This window comes from Setaria viridis, chromosome 9 (assembly GCF_005286985.2).
Source record: "Setaria viridis chromosome 9, Setaria_viridis_v4.0, whole genome shotgun sequence".
Classification (NCBI taxonomy): domain Eukaryota; kingdom Viridiplantae; phylum Streptophyta; class Magnoliopsida; order Poales; family Poaceae; genus Setaria; species Setaria viridis.
Window position 1 is genome coordinate 19715044 of NC_048271.2, and position 12818 is coordinate 19727861.

General features: G+C 45.9%; 1 protein-coding gene across 1 annotated transcript; it reads right to left on the minus strand.

Annotated features, from left to right (window-relative positions):
- Positions 1 to 5053: 5053 nt before the first annotated feature.
- On the minus strand, positions 5054 to 6916 carry LOC117835460 (uncharacterized). The gene has a single exon (XM_072290457.1). The coding sequence runs from the start codon at positions 6914 to 6916 to the stop codon at positions 5282 to 5284; it is 1635 nt and encodes a 544-aa protein (XP_072146558.1). The 3' UTR covers positions 5054 to 5281.
- Positions 6917 to 12818: the final 5902 nt, after the last annotated feature.

A 12818-nucleotide genomic window follows, 5' to 3' on the forward strand; every position in this document is an offset into this window, starting at 1 on the left:
ATAATCATCAGCTGCAAAACTGTGAGCGCCCATGCAAGGAAAGTACCATTGATCTTGCTTTGACGTGCAAGGAAACAATGACCATTGATCTATGCAAGGAAAGGAAAGTACCCTAAACTCTATAGAGGAGTCTTGTTTGAATAGTAATGGATTGAAGTGGAATGGGAAGGATTGGAAGGGAAATTAGTTCATTTTAAACTCAATCTCCTTCCTCCCACTCCAATCCATTTCTATTCAAACAAGCTCTGCATGAGGGGAACGTTTTACCGTCCATCATCCTGAGCTCCTTTAGAACGTTGAATTCTCAAAACACACGTAGAAAAATATAAAAAAGAATAAAAATGACATAGATAAGAAAAATGGCCGTTTCGCATAGGAAAGTGATGAAGATAAACATGAAGAGTTTTCTAGAGTTAATTAAATTTTGCAAAACCATGACTAATTGCGACATAACAAGGAAGTATCATTTCTAGTGGCCGCCATCACACAAATGGCAACAAACTTTGGCCCCCTAATAATAAGGAAATACAACTTTAACAAAACAGGCTGTGGGTCCCACCTGCCAGCCAAAATAGAAAAAAGTTCACGTCTACTATTTTGGACCAAAAGTTGACCTGCCAGCCAAAATAGAAAAAAACAATCACGTCTATTTTTGGATGAAAAGTGGACCCTGCGAGTCTGCGACCTGTTTTTATGAAAGTTGTACTAGTTCTTTTCTGCATGTGGCCAAATTTGTTATAGTTAATTTATAAAATGGTCACCAACAAGTTGTAATTCCTTATGTTACAGTGCCGCAAAAATAGTTGTGGTTCTATAAAATTAGCTCATTTTTTAGTATTTAGACCTCATATTATAAATCCTTCAAAATTCTTGTAGAACCAGTCATTCCGTAGGGCTTTTCCATATATAGGAATCCCATTTGTTCTAGATGGCAGATTTTCCTACACAATCCTAACCCTACGAGTTATCCTTTGTTTTTCTTTTTATACAGTACGTTCTAATGGAGAGCGAGGCTGGGATGCAATAAACAGGATTTTACTTGATGTTTACAGCACAGGACATGTACCTGGTACTCGTGAGCAGCAACAAGCTCAAGAGATATCTTAGAATACTGTCTTCTGTTGTGTGCATTTGTGCTTAGTATCGTAAAAAATAAAATAGTACTCCTTCCATCCTAAATTATAGGTTATTTTGACTTTTTAGATGCATAGATATTATTATGCATCAAGGTATATGGTGTATCTAACTATAACAAAGTCTATGAACCTAATAAAGCCGGATGGAGTAGCTGTCATATGCTCCTTGGAGAAAGGTAACAAGCGACACGGATCTCAATGGACAATCGACACGTAAGGAGCACGGCCGTAAAAAAAAGGACGCTCGAGGAGTATCAAATCAATGCTCCAACTATTCAAACTGTATCCTGCTTCGTCGCATCCCGGCAGCTCTTTAAAAGATTCACCCCCGGATTTAAAACTGGATTTGCTCGCACTCAATCCGTTTGCTCCGACGAGTAGACGGCCGTCCCCATTTCGACCAGTACTCGGCTCAATAATTGTCTTCAGTTCTGCAGTTGGAGTGCTGACGGGATGGGCCAACAATCAGTAGAATCCATGTGTTCTTGAGGGATTCAGATATATCAGAAAGGAGTGGCTGAACTGAAATGCTGGACCAAACAAAAATTTTATCAGTTGATGGGGTTGATGGCTAGCAGCACAGTGCATATGCATGGATATGATGGGTCCTGTTCTTGTGGGTACTCTACTCTCCGAAAAAATTGGATGGCCACTTTGACCATGACCTGTAGCTAGCTAGCTAGCTTGAGACCAAAGTGATATATTCGTAGGGGTCCCTCATTAACTGCCATGCTGATTCAGTGTGGTAAGCATCTTTGGCTTAGCTTTCTCTGGTTGTTTTTATCTCATGTTTCTTTTTTTCTGGTGAAGGAATTTTCAGTGGGTGAATCATCAGGAGTTTTATATTATCAAGGAGTTGATGAGCAGCTATATACCGTACGATTAAGGGTTGTTAAGATTCGACATTGGAACATTCTGAAATCTGAAAGTGCAAGGTTATGCTTCTCACTTGGTTGATTCTGACGACAGCAGCAATGAAATTTGGGACCTCTAACAGTTATAAAAGAAAATGGAATACATATCTTTTATGCTAAATATGCGCAATCGATGCCGCGGCCTCTGTGCACATTTTGGGTTAGAAAGCCTCCTATATACGATTTTTTTTACAATCAGTGACACAGACCACATTTATGCAGGCGCCCTACCAATACATGAAGAAACTAAGGATCAGCATGAACTTCTGGTACTGCCAACCTACCCTGTTTCTACAAACATTGTGACCCCTTTGATCTCACATGCTCAAACAGTCAGTGGATGACCCAGACGACAGGGCCTTAACTCCCCTTTGATCTCACGGGCAATGATGCCCTGGAGAGATATCATCACGCCATGCATGCCTCTGAAGGCTTTCATCTTTTGGTGTCAAGCATCAGCTCTCATTGGAGGTCACTCTCCTTGCGGTCAGGCCTTTTGATCCCAAGCTCTAACTCTCATTGGAGGTCACTCTCCTTGTGATGATCAGGCTTCCATCGATCTTCTAATATGTACGTTCTAAGTTTCTAATCCTCCGATTAGAGGTCACCATCTTGCGGTCAGCATCTTAATATGTGTGCTATTCTACTTGATGATGGACAGTACTCCAGTTCGGTACAGATGGATGCGCAACCACATTCTTCTCTTTTTGTTTTGTCTCTCCAGTGATCACATCTCAGCTTTTCCTTTCACAAGTTTCAGAAAACAAGAAAAGCTTTCTTTTTACAAAGAGAAAGTTATGGCAAGAAATCGTTGTGAACTGTCACTAACAAGAGAGATTTCACAAGTTCAACTGTTCAAGATCACCACCTGTTCACAAAAAGGAATTTTGGCACTGCATCTTTGAAATTATTAAACTAGAACAAAATGGGCAAACATGTGCTCTCTCCCCCTCTTTCAAAGCCTGGATGCAAACCTATCACCTCGATGATGGACAATTACACTTGACAACCTGGTAAACAAAGTTATCACCGGGCCAGCAGGTGTCGCATAGTGAGCCCATCTTTGGCTTTTGTTATCATCTGAAAGGCAGCTTAGGACCAGTAACAACGATTAGCCTTACATGATAGTGACAACGAACAAGTGGTTGCGGTAGGAGTCTGCCATTTAACCCCATAATCGATTCTGTTGTTATATATATGCATGGCCCCTCATACAACTTTTGAGTCAGCAATATAGTTTTCCTTTTCACATGATTTACCAGTTGTAACCACTTTGGGCCAGCAGGAATCAGATGCCACCATAAAGGATTCATCCTCTTTGAGAGCAATGATATCATTTTGGCCAACATATGGATAAGGGTTTGTGAAATGGCCTTCAAAGTTTGGTCAGTGGGCTCAAAACCCGGCCCCTTTTCTTGGGCTGTGCCTTCCAATCCAAGGCTCCTTATCTACCGAGTTCCTGCTAATCCAAAGTCACTGCAACTTGATCCACACACACTTTCCATGCCCAAGCACCAATTATTAGCAAAACTTTGATCGTTGCGCAGTCCTAATAATTAACCAGCTGATGGGCCCTACATTTCATATGGCAAGGATCAAGGATGTATCCAAGTTAACCACCGGTACTTTTACTGCAACCACTTATTGATTGTAAGGATAGCAGTCTGATAAATCAGCTTACAGACAGGTTTGTAGAATATCTTGATGTCAGCCTGTACATCCTTGAAGTGCAACATTTCAAAAGGCACTCTAGTAGGGATCAATTAGCGGTGGACAACACATGAATTCAACTGAGACACATCTGATTGAGTGATCAAGCTAGTATCAGAGCCTGCCAGGAATCAAGATGACAGCATGCTAGCTAGCTATAAATAGACTACTGTTTCCTTGTTGATCTCACAAATAGGCTCCAAGATAACAAGGAAAGTAGGTTGGTGACGATGGAACAGCTTGAATCTTAGCTCAATCTCGATCTTACGCGAGAGACCGATCGCAACGGATTAGTTACCTTGTTGCTATCAGTAATGTTTGTTTGTGCACTGATCAGGCGACACAAACACCGCATAATCTGCATCAATTAGAGTTTAGAAGCTAGGAACTTTTTACAATAAGCTGCACCTATATGTGATCAGGACTCAGGAGTGGTGAATATCTGCTCTTTTTTTTAAATCCAAGTGATCATTAAAAATTAAAAATAAAGGGAGGGAAATAAAGGGGATTGAGAAAATTAAAACTAAAGAGGAAAGGGAATGGAAATCGGATGTGCTGGATCAAGTTTTCCTCCCTTTAATCCCCTTTATGGCTGAAAAAAGGAAAGGGAAAAGGGGATCGGCAATACACGATCGGAAGGAATAATATATATTTTTTTATACAAAGCCAATTAAATTATTTTATTTAAAGCTAGCCTCCTATCACGCAGTCATCCCTCCTCATTGAATGACATTTTTTAGATAATAATGGGATAAAAATATCCCAGCCTCCACATCTTAATATGATTTGGCCGTGTCATTGAATGACATGGAAACTGAAAATATCGAATAAATAATTAATCCTGCCTAATCCTAATAAATGATCAACATCAGGAAAATCAGTTCCGTCTTCTTTAGCCAGAAATTCCTATGGGCTACACACATACAAGGCCTTAAAGCAAGCAATCGGGTTGTGCATCTGGGCCCAGTCTTGAAATCCTTTGGACCCAATAAAGTCAGAGCTTATGCATGCATGATCGCCTCTGCACTTCGAATGCTTCTGATTTGTTTGTGTCATGTCTTTGCTCGACATGTTTCTTGCATGCATGATCTTCGTCCTCGACACAACTGACACCGAAGAAACCAGAAAAATATGCACGGATCACCTACACTTTAGAATGTTAGCTGCTAAATCAAGTAATAATCACGGATGTCAATACGTTCAGTTTTATCTGACGTTAGCTAGGATGATCCAGGAACTGACCTCGTAATGCTATAATGGGCTGCTACAAATCGATCCATGGAAAATACTCCCTTCGTTCCAAATTGTAGGTTGTTTTGATTTTTTAAGTTTATAGATATTATTATTGTAAAACATCATTGTAACTGGTACTACCAGCAAGAACCATACACCGCGCAAGTTCATGTTCTGAAATGAAAAATTAATTAGGGCCAGCCAATTGCATGCTTGCCACTGCATTGAACGGTAATGGCTCAACCTGGGTATCGTAGTCTGATTGAAGCCACAGATAAAATCGCTGGCTCAGAAATTCTCGCTGAGATCTTGCTTGACCTGTTTAATAACCTGCTCGGACCTGCCGCCTGGCCTCTGGCTGCTGCCACGCTTCCTGCTGCTCTCACGCGACAGATCCACCATCTCCTCCATCTTGGGAGTCAGGTACGCCCTAGTAGTAGCAGTAGCAGCAGCCTTCCCCGCCGACCCCTGCAGCTCCACCCCTGACGCTCGCTGCTGCGCGTGCGAGCTCATGCCGGCGAGCAGGCACGCGCGCCCCGTCTGCTGGTACTCCCGCCGGTCGCCGACGCGGGCGCTCAGGTCGCGGAGCTCCTCCTTGATCGCCTCGCACGTCGGGTCGTCGCCGGCCGCCCCCGGCGCCGACCGCTCCACCTCTTTCAGCCGGGCGTCCAGGATCCGCGCGGCGCCGGCGTGCTGGCCGCCGTCGGCGGCCGCCCGCGCCGCCGCGATGCCCTCGGCCGCCGCGAGCCGGACGCGCTCCCGCTCGACCTCGATGGACGGCGGCGGCATGTGTTCCAGCTCCAGCGGCCTCTGGATCACCGCGGCGGGGGCGGCGGCGTGGGCCGTCTGCCCTGTCGCGGCGTCGCGGTAGGTGCAGCTGACCTTGACGAGGCGGGTGACCTCCTCCGTCGCGCGGGCCCTCGGCACGTACACGAGCACCAGGAAGCGCCTCCTCTCGTCGTCGTAGAGCTCGCCGGCGTCGATGGTGGCGGCGCGGCCGTCGGCGGCGACGTTGCTCTCGTAGGATCCGGACTTGACGTCCTGGACCCGCACGCCCCGGTGCAGGCACGTGACGGCGACGCGCGTCTCCTGCACGGCGACGGAGAGGAGCCCGCCGACGCAGCGCGCGAACGAGTCCTGGATCGCCGCCTGGTCCTGGACGAAGGAGAAGGTGCCGCCGGTGGCCTCCGCGATGGCGTGCATCGCGGCGGCGTCGTGGTCGGCGCCGAAGCCGAACGTGTGGATCGGCCCGGGCCGGGAGCCGGCCGACGCGAACGAGGGCGGCACGAGGCTCGCGTAACTCTTGGCGACGCCACCGTTCGGCTGGGCGATCGCAGGCGGGAGGCACGTGTCCTGCCCGTCGGAGAGGAGGATCATGCTGGCGACGGCGTTCCTGTGGCGGCGGCCGAGGAGCACCTGGGTGCCCACGAGGAGGCCCTGGCCAATGTTGGTGCCTCCCACGACGACGAGGCGCTCCACGGCCAGCTTCGCCGCGGCCTTCCCGGCGGCCGACATGCGTGCGAGGTGGGTGATGCGCCACGCGGCGTCGGAGAAGGTGACCACGGAGAGGCGGTCGGCGGGGCCCAGCTGGTCGACGACGAAGCACATGGCACGCTTCACCAGCTCCAGCTTCTGGCCATTCATGCTGCCGCTGACGTCGAGCACGGTGACGAGGTCCAGCGGCGCGCGCGCCACGTCGGCGGGAGCCTTGGCGTCCACGAGCACCGCAAACTTGTCCCAGGACGCGCCCCTCCCGAGCGCCGGGAACTCGCACTGCACCTTGAGGACCAGGCCGCCGTTGGCTGCCGGGGCGGCCTGCGCCCCGCCGGCGGCCGGCCGAGGCTCCAATGGGTCGTCGTCTTGGAACACGACAACGGGCGGCGGCGGCGCCGCCGCGAAGTGGGGAAGTTTGATGTCCGGCATCGGCGGTGTGTGGGCTAGGGTTGGATCGATCTCGTTGGCCAGGTATATATAAGGGAACGTCGCAACCTTTGGAAAAGGACTTAACTGTAAAATAATCCTATCACTAATTCTACTTATTGGATTAGCATCTTATGATTTTGATTTATTGTTTCCAAAGTTGCACGAGGTAGATAATTTGCACTAGATATGTTCCCATATATCAGCTTCTGATTTAGCGGAGACTGGTAGATGAAAATCCGGGCTGTAATTGTGCTGCTGCTGATTTTTTGGCTGCCGCGCCGATCATCTTTCCATCATTCCATGCATGCACGAACATCTTTCCCGAAAAGATAGAAAGTGTCAAATGATCAAGTTGTTTGGCTGCTGCTGATTTTTAGGCGTCGTCAATCTGTTCAGATTAGATTAGAACGCGTTGGAGTCAAAGGGGCTGCATGCAAAAAAAAAACCAAAAAAAAGGGGCTGCATGCCGCGTATATGAACCGTCCAGTCAGCAATGAACAAGTTCACACCTTTTAAAATTTTTTTTGTGCCAATGGAACATGTTCATTCATGTATTAGATTAGATGGGCTACACAGATCGCGCACGCCACTTTCTCTGGGCCATGGCCCATGGACCAAATTTGAAAACTGACAAACACCGCTGCCTATAAATATCGCCATTGGATCAAGGAAGGAAAAAAGCTAAGAGCTTCTCCGATCATGCCTCTCTAGTCTCTACATGATCTATGTTGTAGCAGGAGTAGAACAGAAATGGCGGCACATGCCTTTGACCTAAACCTTGAGCCTCCCCAGTTGGGCTTAAACAGCCCTATAGATTGGAATGGCATTGCTCATTGGGATGATCCTGGGCATGAACTAGAGCTCGATATGGTGTGGGGAGATGGAGATGGAGGTAGTGGTCAATCGCATGGACTAGACGCCGGCGCCTACTTATGAATTATGATTGCTCCCTGCTCTGACTTGCTTTAAATTTTGCTGTCCTACCTGCAGAAGAATTAGGAGATGAGAATGCTGCCGGCGAGCAGCTAGGGAAAGTAAATTTCTTGAGCTGCCAGCACCTCTCTTTGTTTTCAGAGAGAATTGCTTGAGCATCTCTATTTATTTTCTGGATGATGCAAATTTGCAAGAATTTGGTTGGACCTATGGGGCATGGAGTAGGAGGCAATGCTGCTGCAGATCAGGGTAAGCAATCACTAGTAGAGAACTGATCTTTAGTCCCGGTTGGTAGGGTGCAAATCTCCTGAAAATCCATCCGGGATAAACCAACCGGGACAAAAGGGGGGTCTTTTATCCCGGGTCACTCAACCGGGACAAAAGACCTTACCAACCGGGATAAAACGGGTCACCACGCCATGCGCCGCAAAAAAAAAAAGAAATTCCATGCTCCCAGGAGGCGATTTTTCACGCGAAATATGCGCGTGCGCGCTACGTGGGATTCGAACATACAACCTCCAGCCTCGCGCGTAGCTTCCTTGCCATCCCACCTACACACCACATCTGATTATGTAGGGGATGCTATCCTTTTGTATTAACTCGTGGGGGACCCTTTTATTCCGGTTGGCACCAACCGGGATAAAAGACCCCCTTTTATCCCGGCTGGTATTACAAACCGGGATAAAAGGGTTCGAGGGATTTAGTCCTGTTCCAGTGACCTCTTTGGGGACCCTTTTATCCCGGTTTGAAACACCAACCGGGATAAAAGACCCCCATTTTATCCCGGTTGGTATTACAAACCGGGATAAAAGGCTCTCGACCCTTTTATCCCGGTTGGTAAGACCAACCAGGATAAAAAGGGGGGGTCTTTTATCCCGGTTGGTGTTTCAAACCGGGATAAAATGCCTCTCAGGATCTTTTTTTCACACTAACCTTTGCAACCGGGATAAAAGGTCCCGGTTGGTGAGCCTCCCACCAGTGACCGAGCTTTAGTCCCGGTTGGTGAACCTTTTGTCCCGGGCCAACTTTAAACCGGGACAAAAGGGGGCGCATCGAAAGCCAATTCTCTACTAGTGAATCCTATTGTCGGTTTTGGTACTGTAATTTCAGATCAATATCTCTTTGTTCTTTTAGATGTTGCAAATGATCGAGATCGAATATCCTGCTCTTAATATTGTGTAGTCTGTTTTGCTGTTGCCGGTTTTGAGACTAGTCAATTGATGAGTCTAGTGTTCAGTGCTTGATTAGCTCATTTTCCAGTTGTCGTAAGTGGTACCTCATTTTTCAAATCCAGTTCAGTGACATGCCCAGTTTGGATAGTTTCAACTCAAGTCTTTTGTATGTTCAGCGATACGTTCAGTTTCAGAAGTTGTAGCACGACTTTCAATTGCAGACAGCTCAAAAATTTCAGAATTTGTAGACTTCCAGAAGTTGTAGACTTCCAGAAGTCTTGCATCTTGACCCTGCCGAAAGTTAAGAACTCTTCTGCATGTTTTAGTTGACCCCAAAAATTCAGAAAGTTAAGAACACTTTTGTATGTTACTTGATGCTAAAATTCAGAAAATTCAATAATTGACCTAAAAATTCAGAAGTCAGTACTAGGGTAGCTGGACCCCGGCTACGTAGTTCGTAGCCGCGACCCGTGATGAGGGGCGAGGTTTTCCCCCTCAGCGCCCAGGTAATTTGGAGGAAGAGGATGAGGGAATTAGAGATAGTTTATTGCTTAATTCTGAACCTGCTGAGTACAGCTCTTTATAGGCCCTTCGGCCAACCAACCTGGAGCTAAACACTCCTAAATCTAAGGTAGCGAGTTGCTCCTCAAGCCAAGGCACTAACAGCCCTATCCTGATCCGCTGCCTCAGATGGCGCGGCTGCAGCTGGCGCGCCGTCAGCGGCCCTGCGGGTGTCCCGGGCACGCCGCCTTCTTGTGTAGGTGCGGCCCCACATGACATGGTGCCTAAAAATTTAGAAAGTAACTTGATTCCTAAAAATTCAGTAAGTTCAGAAAGTTATTTGACTGCCTCATTTTTCAGATGTTGTCGGACATGCTACAATAAAATAGAAGTTCTTTTACTAGTACAGTGAAATAAGCCTTTTGCATGTTTTACATTTGACTTGTCTTTTGCACGTTCAAATAAAAGGAGGAGGTTCTATTCAGATACGTTAAAGATTGCTATTCATCTGGAGTTGGTGGCAAAGACAAATCCACCTGTGCTGAAACTGGGGTGTCTAAGCAGGTTGCACATAAATATGGTGTGCCTCTCAGAGTTGTGCAGAGTGTGTGGCACAACGGATAGGATTATGGTGGGATAGAAGGTCTAAAAAATAGGAGTAAGGTGGTTAAAAATTGCGGTCACAAATGAATATGAATAGACATGGAAGTCATCAAAAACATGCCTTTCAGAGAGCGCATGACCATCCAAGATCTTGCCAATGCGCTCCGTGCGAAGAAGAGCACAATTCATAACCAGTTTAAAGAAGGCTATTTTGTCAGCACACCAATGACATAAAGTTTACCTAAAACAAGAAGTTAAACATGTCACTTAAAGCTAACACATTTTTTTCTCTCGAACATGCAGGAGAGCTGCGTACCAATATATTAAGGAGAAAGATTTTTTTAGAAAAACCTAGGATACAACCAGGTTTTAATGGAAAAACCTTAGCAGAAAAAGCAGAACACTAAAAAAACTACTCACCCTTTTAACACAAAAGGAAAGACTAGACCCTACTAAACTGTGGAAGGCACCATGGCAAGGAGATGAGACACTCCCCCCCCCCCCCCCCCCCCCCCCCCAAAAAAAAAAACCCAAATTGACAGAACTCTGTTCAGGTTAGGAAAAATCCCAGAAAAAATACAACGGTTTTGGTGATTCCAAACCGACCAAGCCCAAGAATGATAATGGAGTTCAGACTCTTTTTAACCACCAACCATTGTAGGGATTGTTCTCCAGCTGTGGGGTTAAGGCCTGTAATCCAAATTTCTGCAGCAAGTTGAACCAGACTTGTTGAGTGAAGACACATGAGACAAGCAAGTGATCTATCGTTTCCTCAGCTTGATGACACAGTGGGCAGCACGCCGGATGTGGCAGATTTCGTTTTGCAAGGTGATCGGCCGTCCAACACCTATTATGCGCGACCACCTTGCATTTGCCGGGGCTTGAAGCTAAACATCTTACTAGAGTTCAGTTTCACAAATGCTGAAGACAAGTTCATACACAGAAACTGCTCTTATCTAGTGCAAGTGACAAAGTTGGTGGACCAAATGTGTTCAACTTCATATATATTTCTGGCCTAGACAAGCTTAGTACGTAACAACTGACAGAGCTCTTTAGCCTTGATTTTAGTTACTGACGCATGGAAATTTACTGTTACCTTTTTAGCACTGCTGCCCAAGTAAATGGCTGTTTCACAACAGCAATTTCATGTTCAGTTCCCATCAAGTAAGGGATTTGTTCCTCTTCCAGGCAACTCATCTTGAGCTCCTCTGTTTTCACAAATGCATCCTGATGGGCACGCAGTTTGTGTCACAGGCAAGGGGATACCATTTTAATAAGATTATTAGATATGGCAGAATGGCATAAATAAGGGAGAGATAAAACTCGAAATTATTATTAGTTTGCTTGAATAATGATCATTTTGAGATATGTTATAAGCAATATATATATATATATATATATATATATATTTTAAATGAGTTTGAGACCAACCTATCACAGTTGAAGACAATATAATTATTGGGGCATTTGTGTTTGTGCCCTTACTTTGGAGGCTAATGGTGAATTTGCCCTTATTTTTCAACTTTATGATTTTACTCCTTGTTTTTAAAATCGGAGGCAGAGTTTGCCCCTGTTCCATTAGACCACATGTCAACATACATGTGAAAAGACTAGAAAACTATAGGATTAAAATACTTGACATGGAGGACAAGTGCATGTGGTGTTCATGTGGAGGGGGAGAAAACAGCAAGAATCAATGGAAGCTAGAAACATGCCCTAGGTTTTTATGGGGGTGGGCCCAATGGCAATGAGAACACTCCGAGTGGGGGAATAATTGGGGTGGTTGCTCATGGTCTCAGGACAAATTCATAATGAGCAGAGAATAAACCAGGCATTGTTAATCATTCAGCAGGGTCTTTCAGGAACAAAGGAGCCTCGAGTTTCTGCAGCCCTCTCTGCTTCAACTTTTGCAACGTTTCAGGCCCAGCTCTGAAGCAGTCAACTTCACTGGAACCTGACGGTGCCCAACTTACTACTAGCACTGCATAGCATCATCATACTCGCAAGATAAACAATGGCATTACAAGTATTTTCCAGTTGTTTCTCTTGTAACTTATCAAGCTTAAACTTCGGTTTTGAAGATACTTGTTCTTGTTTAACATAGAAACTTACCGCCAAAATCTAGCAAAAGACGAAAGAGAGAGCTGCAATAAGAAGAGATACGAACATATAGATCAGTTGATCATTTTCTTCATTGTGCAATCATAACCCAACGCCCAAACTACAAAGGTAAAAAGTATTATAAGCAGTATAGACTAGAGAGTAATAGGGATTATCATTGGACGACCAATCAGTGCCCTAATCCATCCAATTATCAGTTAATCTGACCAACCCTAGCCGCCGTGCAGCTGATCAGAATACAAAACCTCCCAAGCTGACGTGGAAGAATAGCATGCGCACCAAATGCAACTGCTAGAAATGAGAGAAATCCAAGAAGGCAGCAACAACTTTTGAGGCGGCCAATAACAGAAACAGGCCCAGCATCCATCCATCCGCCAAGCAGCAAACTTTAAAGCTTGTCGATTGCCATGCCTTGCAGTGGAGGAACTGCAACTGCCCCCAACATTTATGTGCCGGGGCACTTGGCACGGATGGTAGGGCCCAGTGTCAACTTAATCTGGGGATCGATGCTAATGCATGGAACACTAGCAAACAATCTTGCATTGGGGCTGGTCCCTCTCTCTGATTATGAA

Bases quoted from the DNA above. Each gene is read 5' to 3' on its own strand.
- LOC117835460 (XM_072290457.1), bottom strand. From the start codon at position 6,916: ATGCCGGACATCAAACTTCCCCACTTCGCGGCGGCGCCGCCGCCGCCC.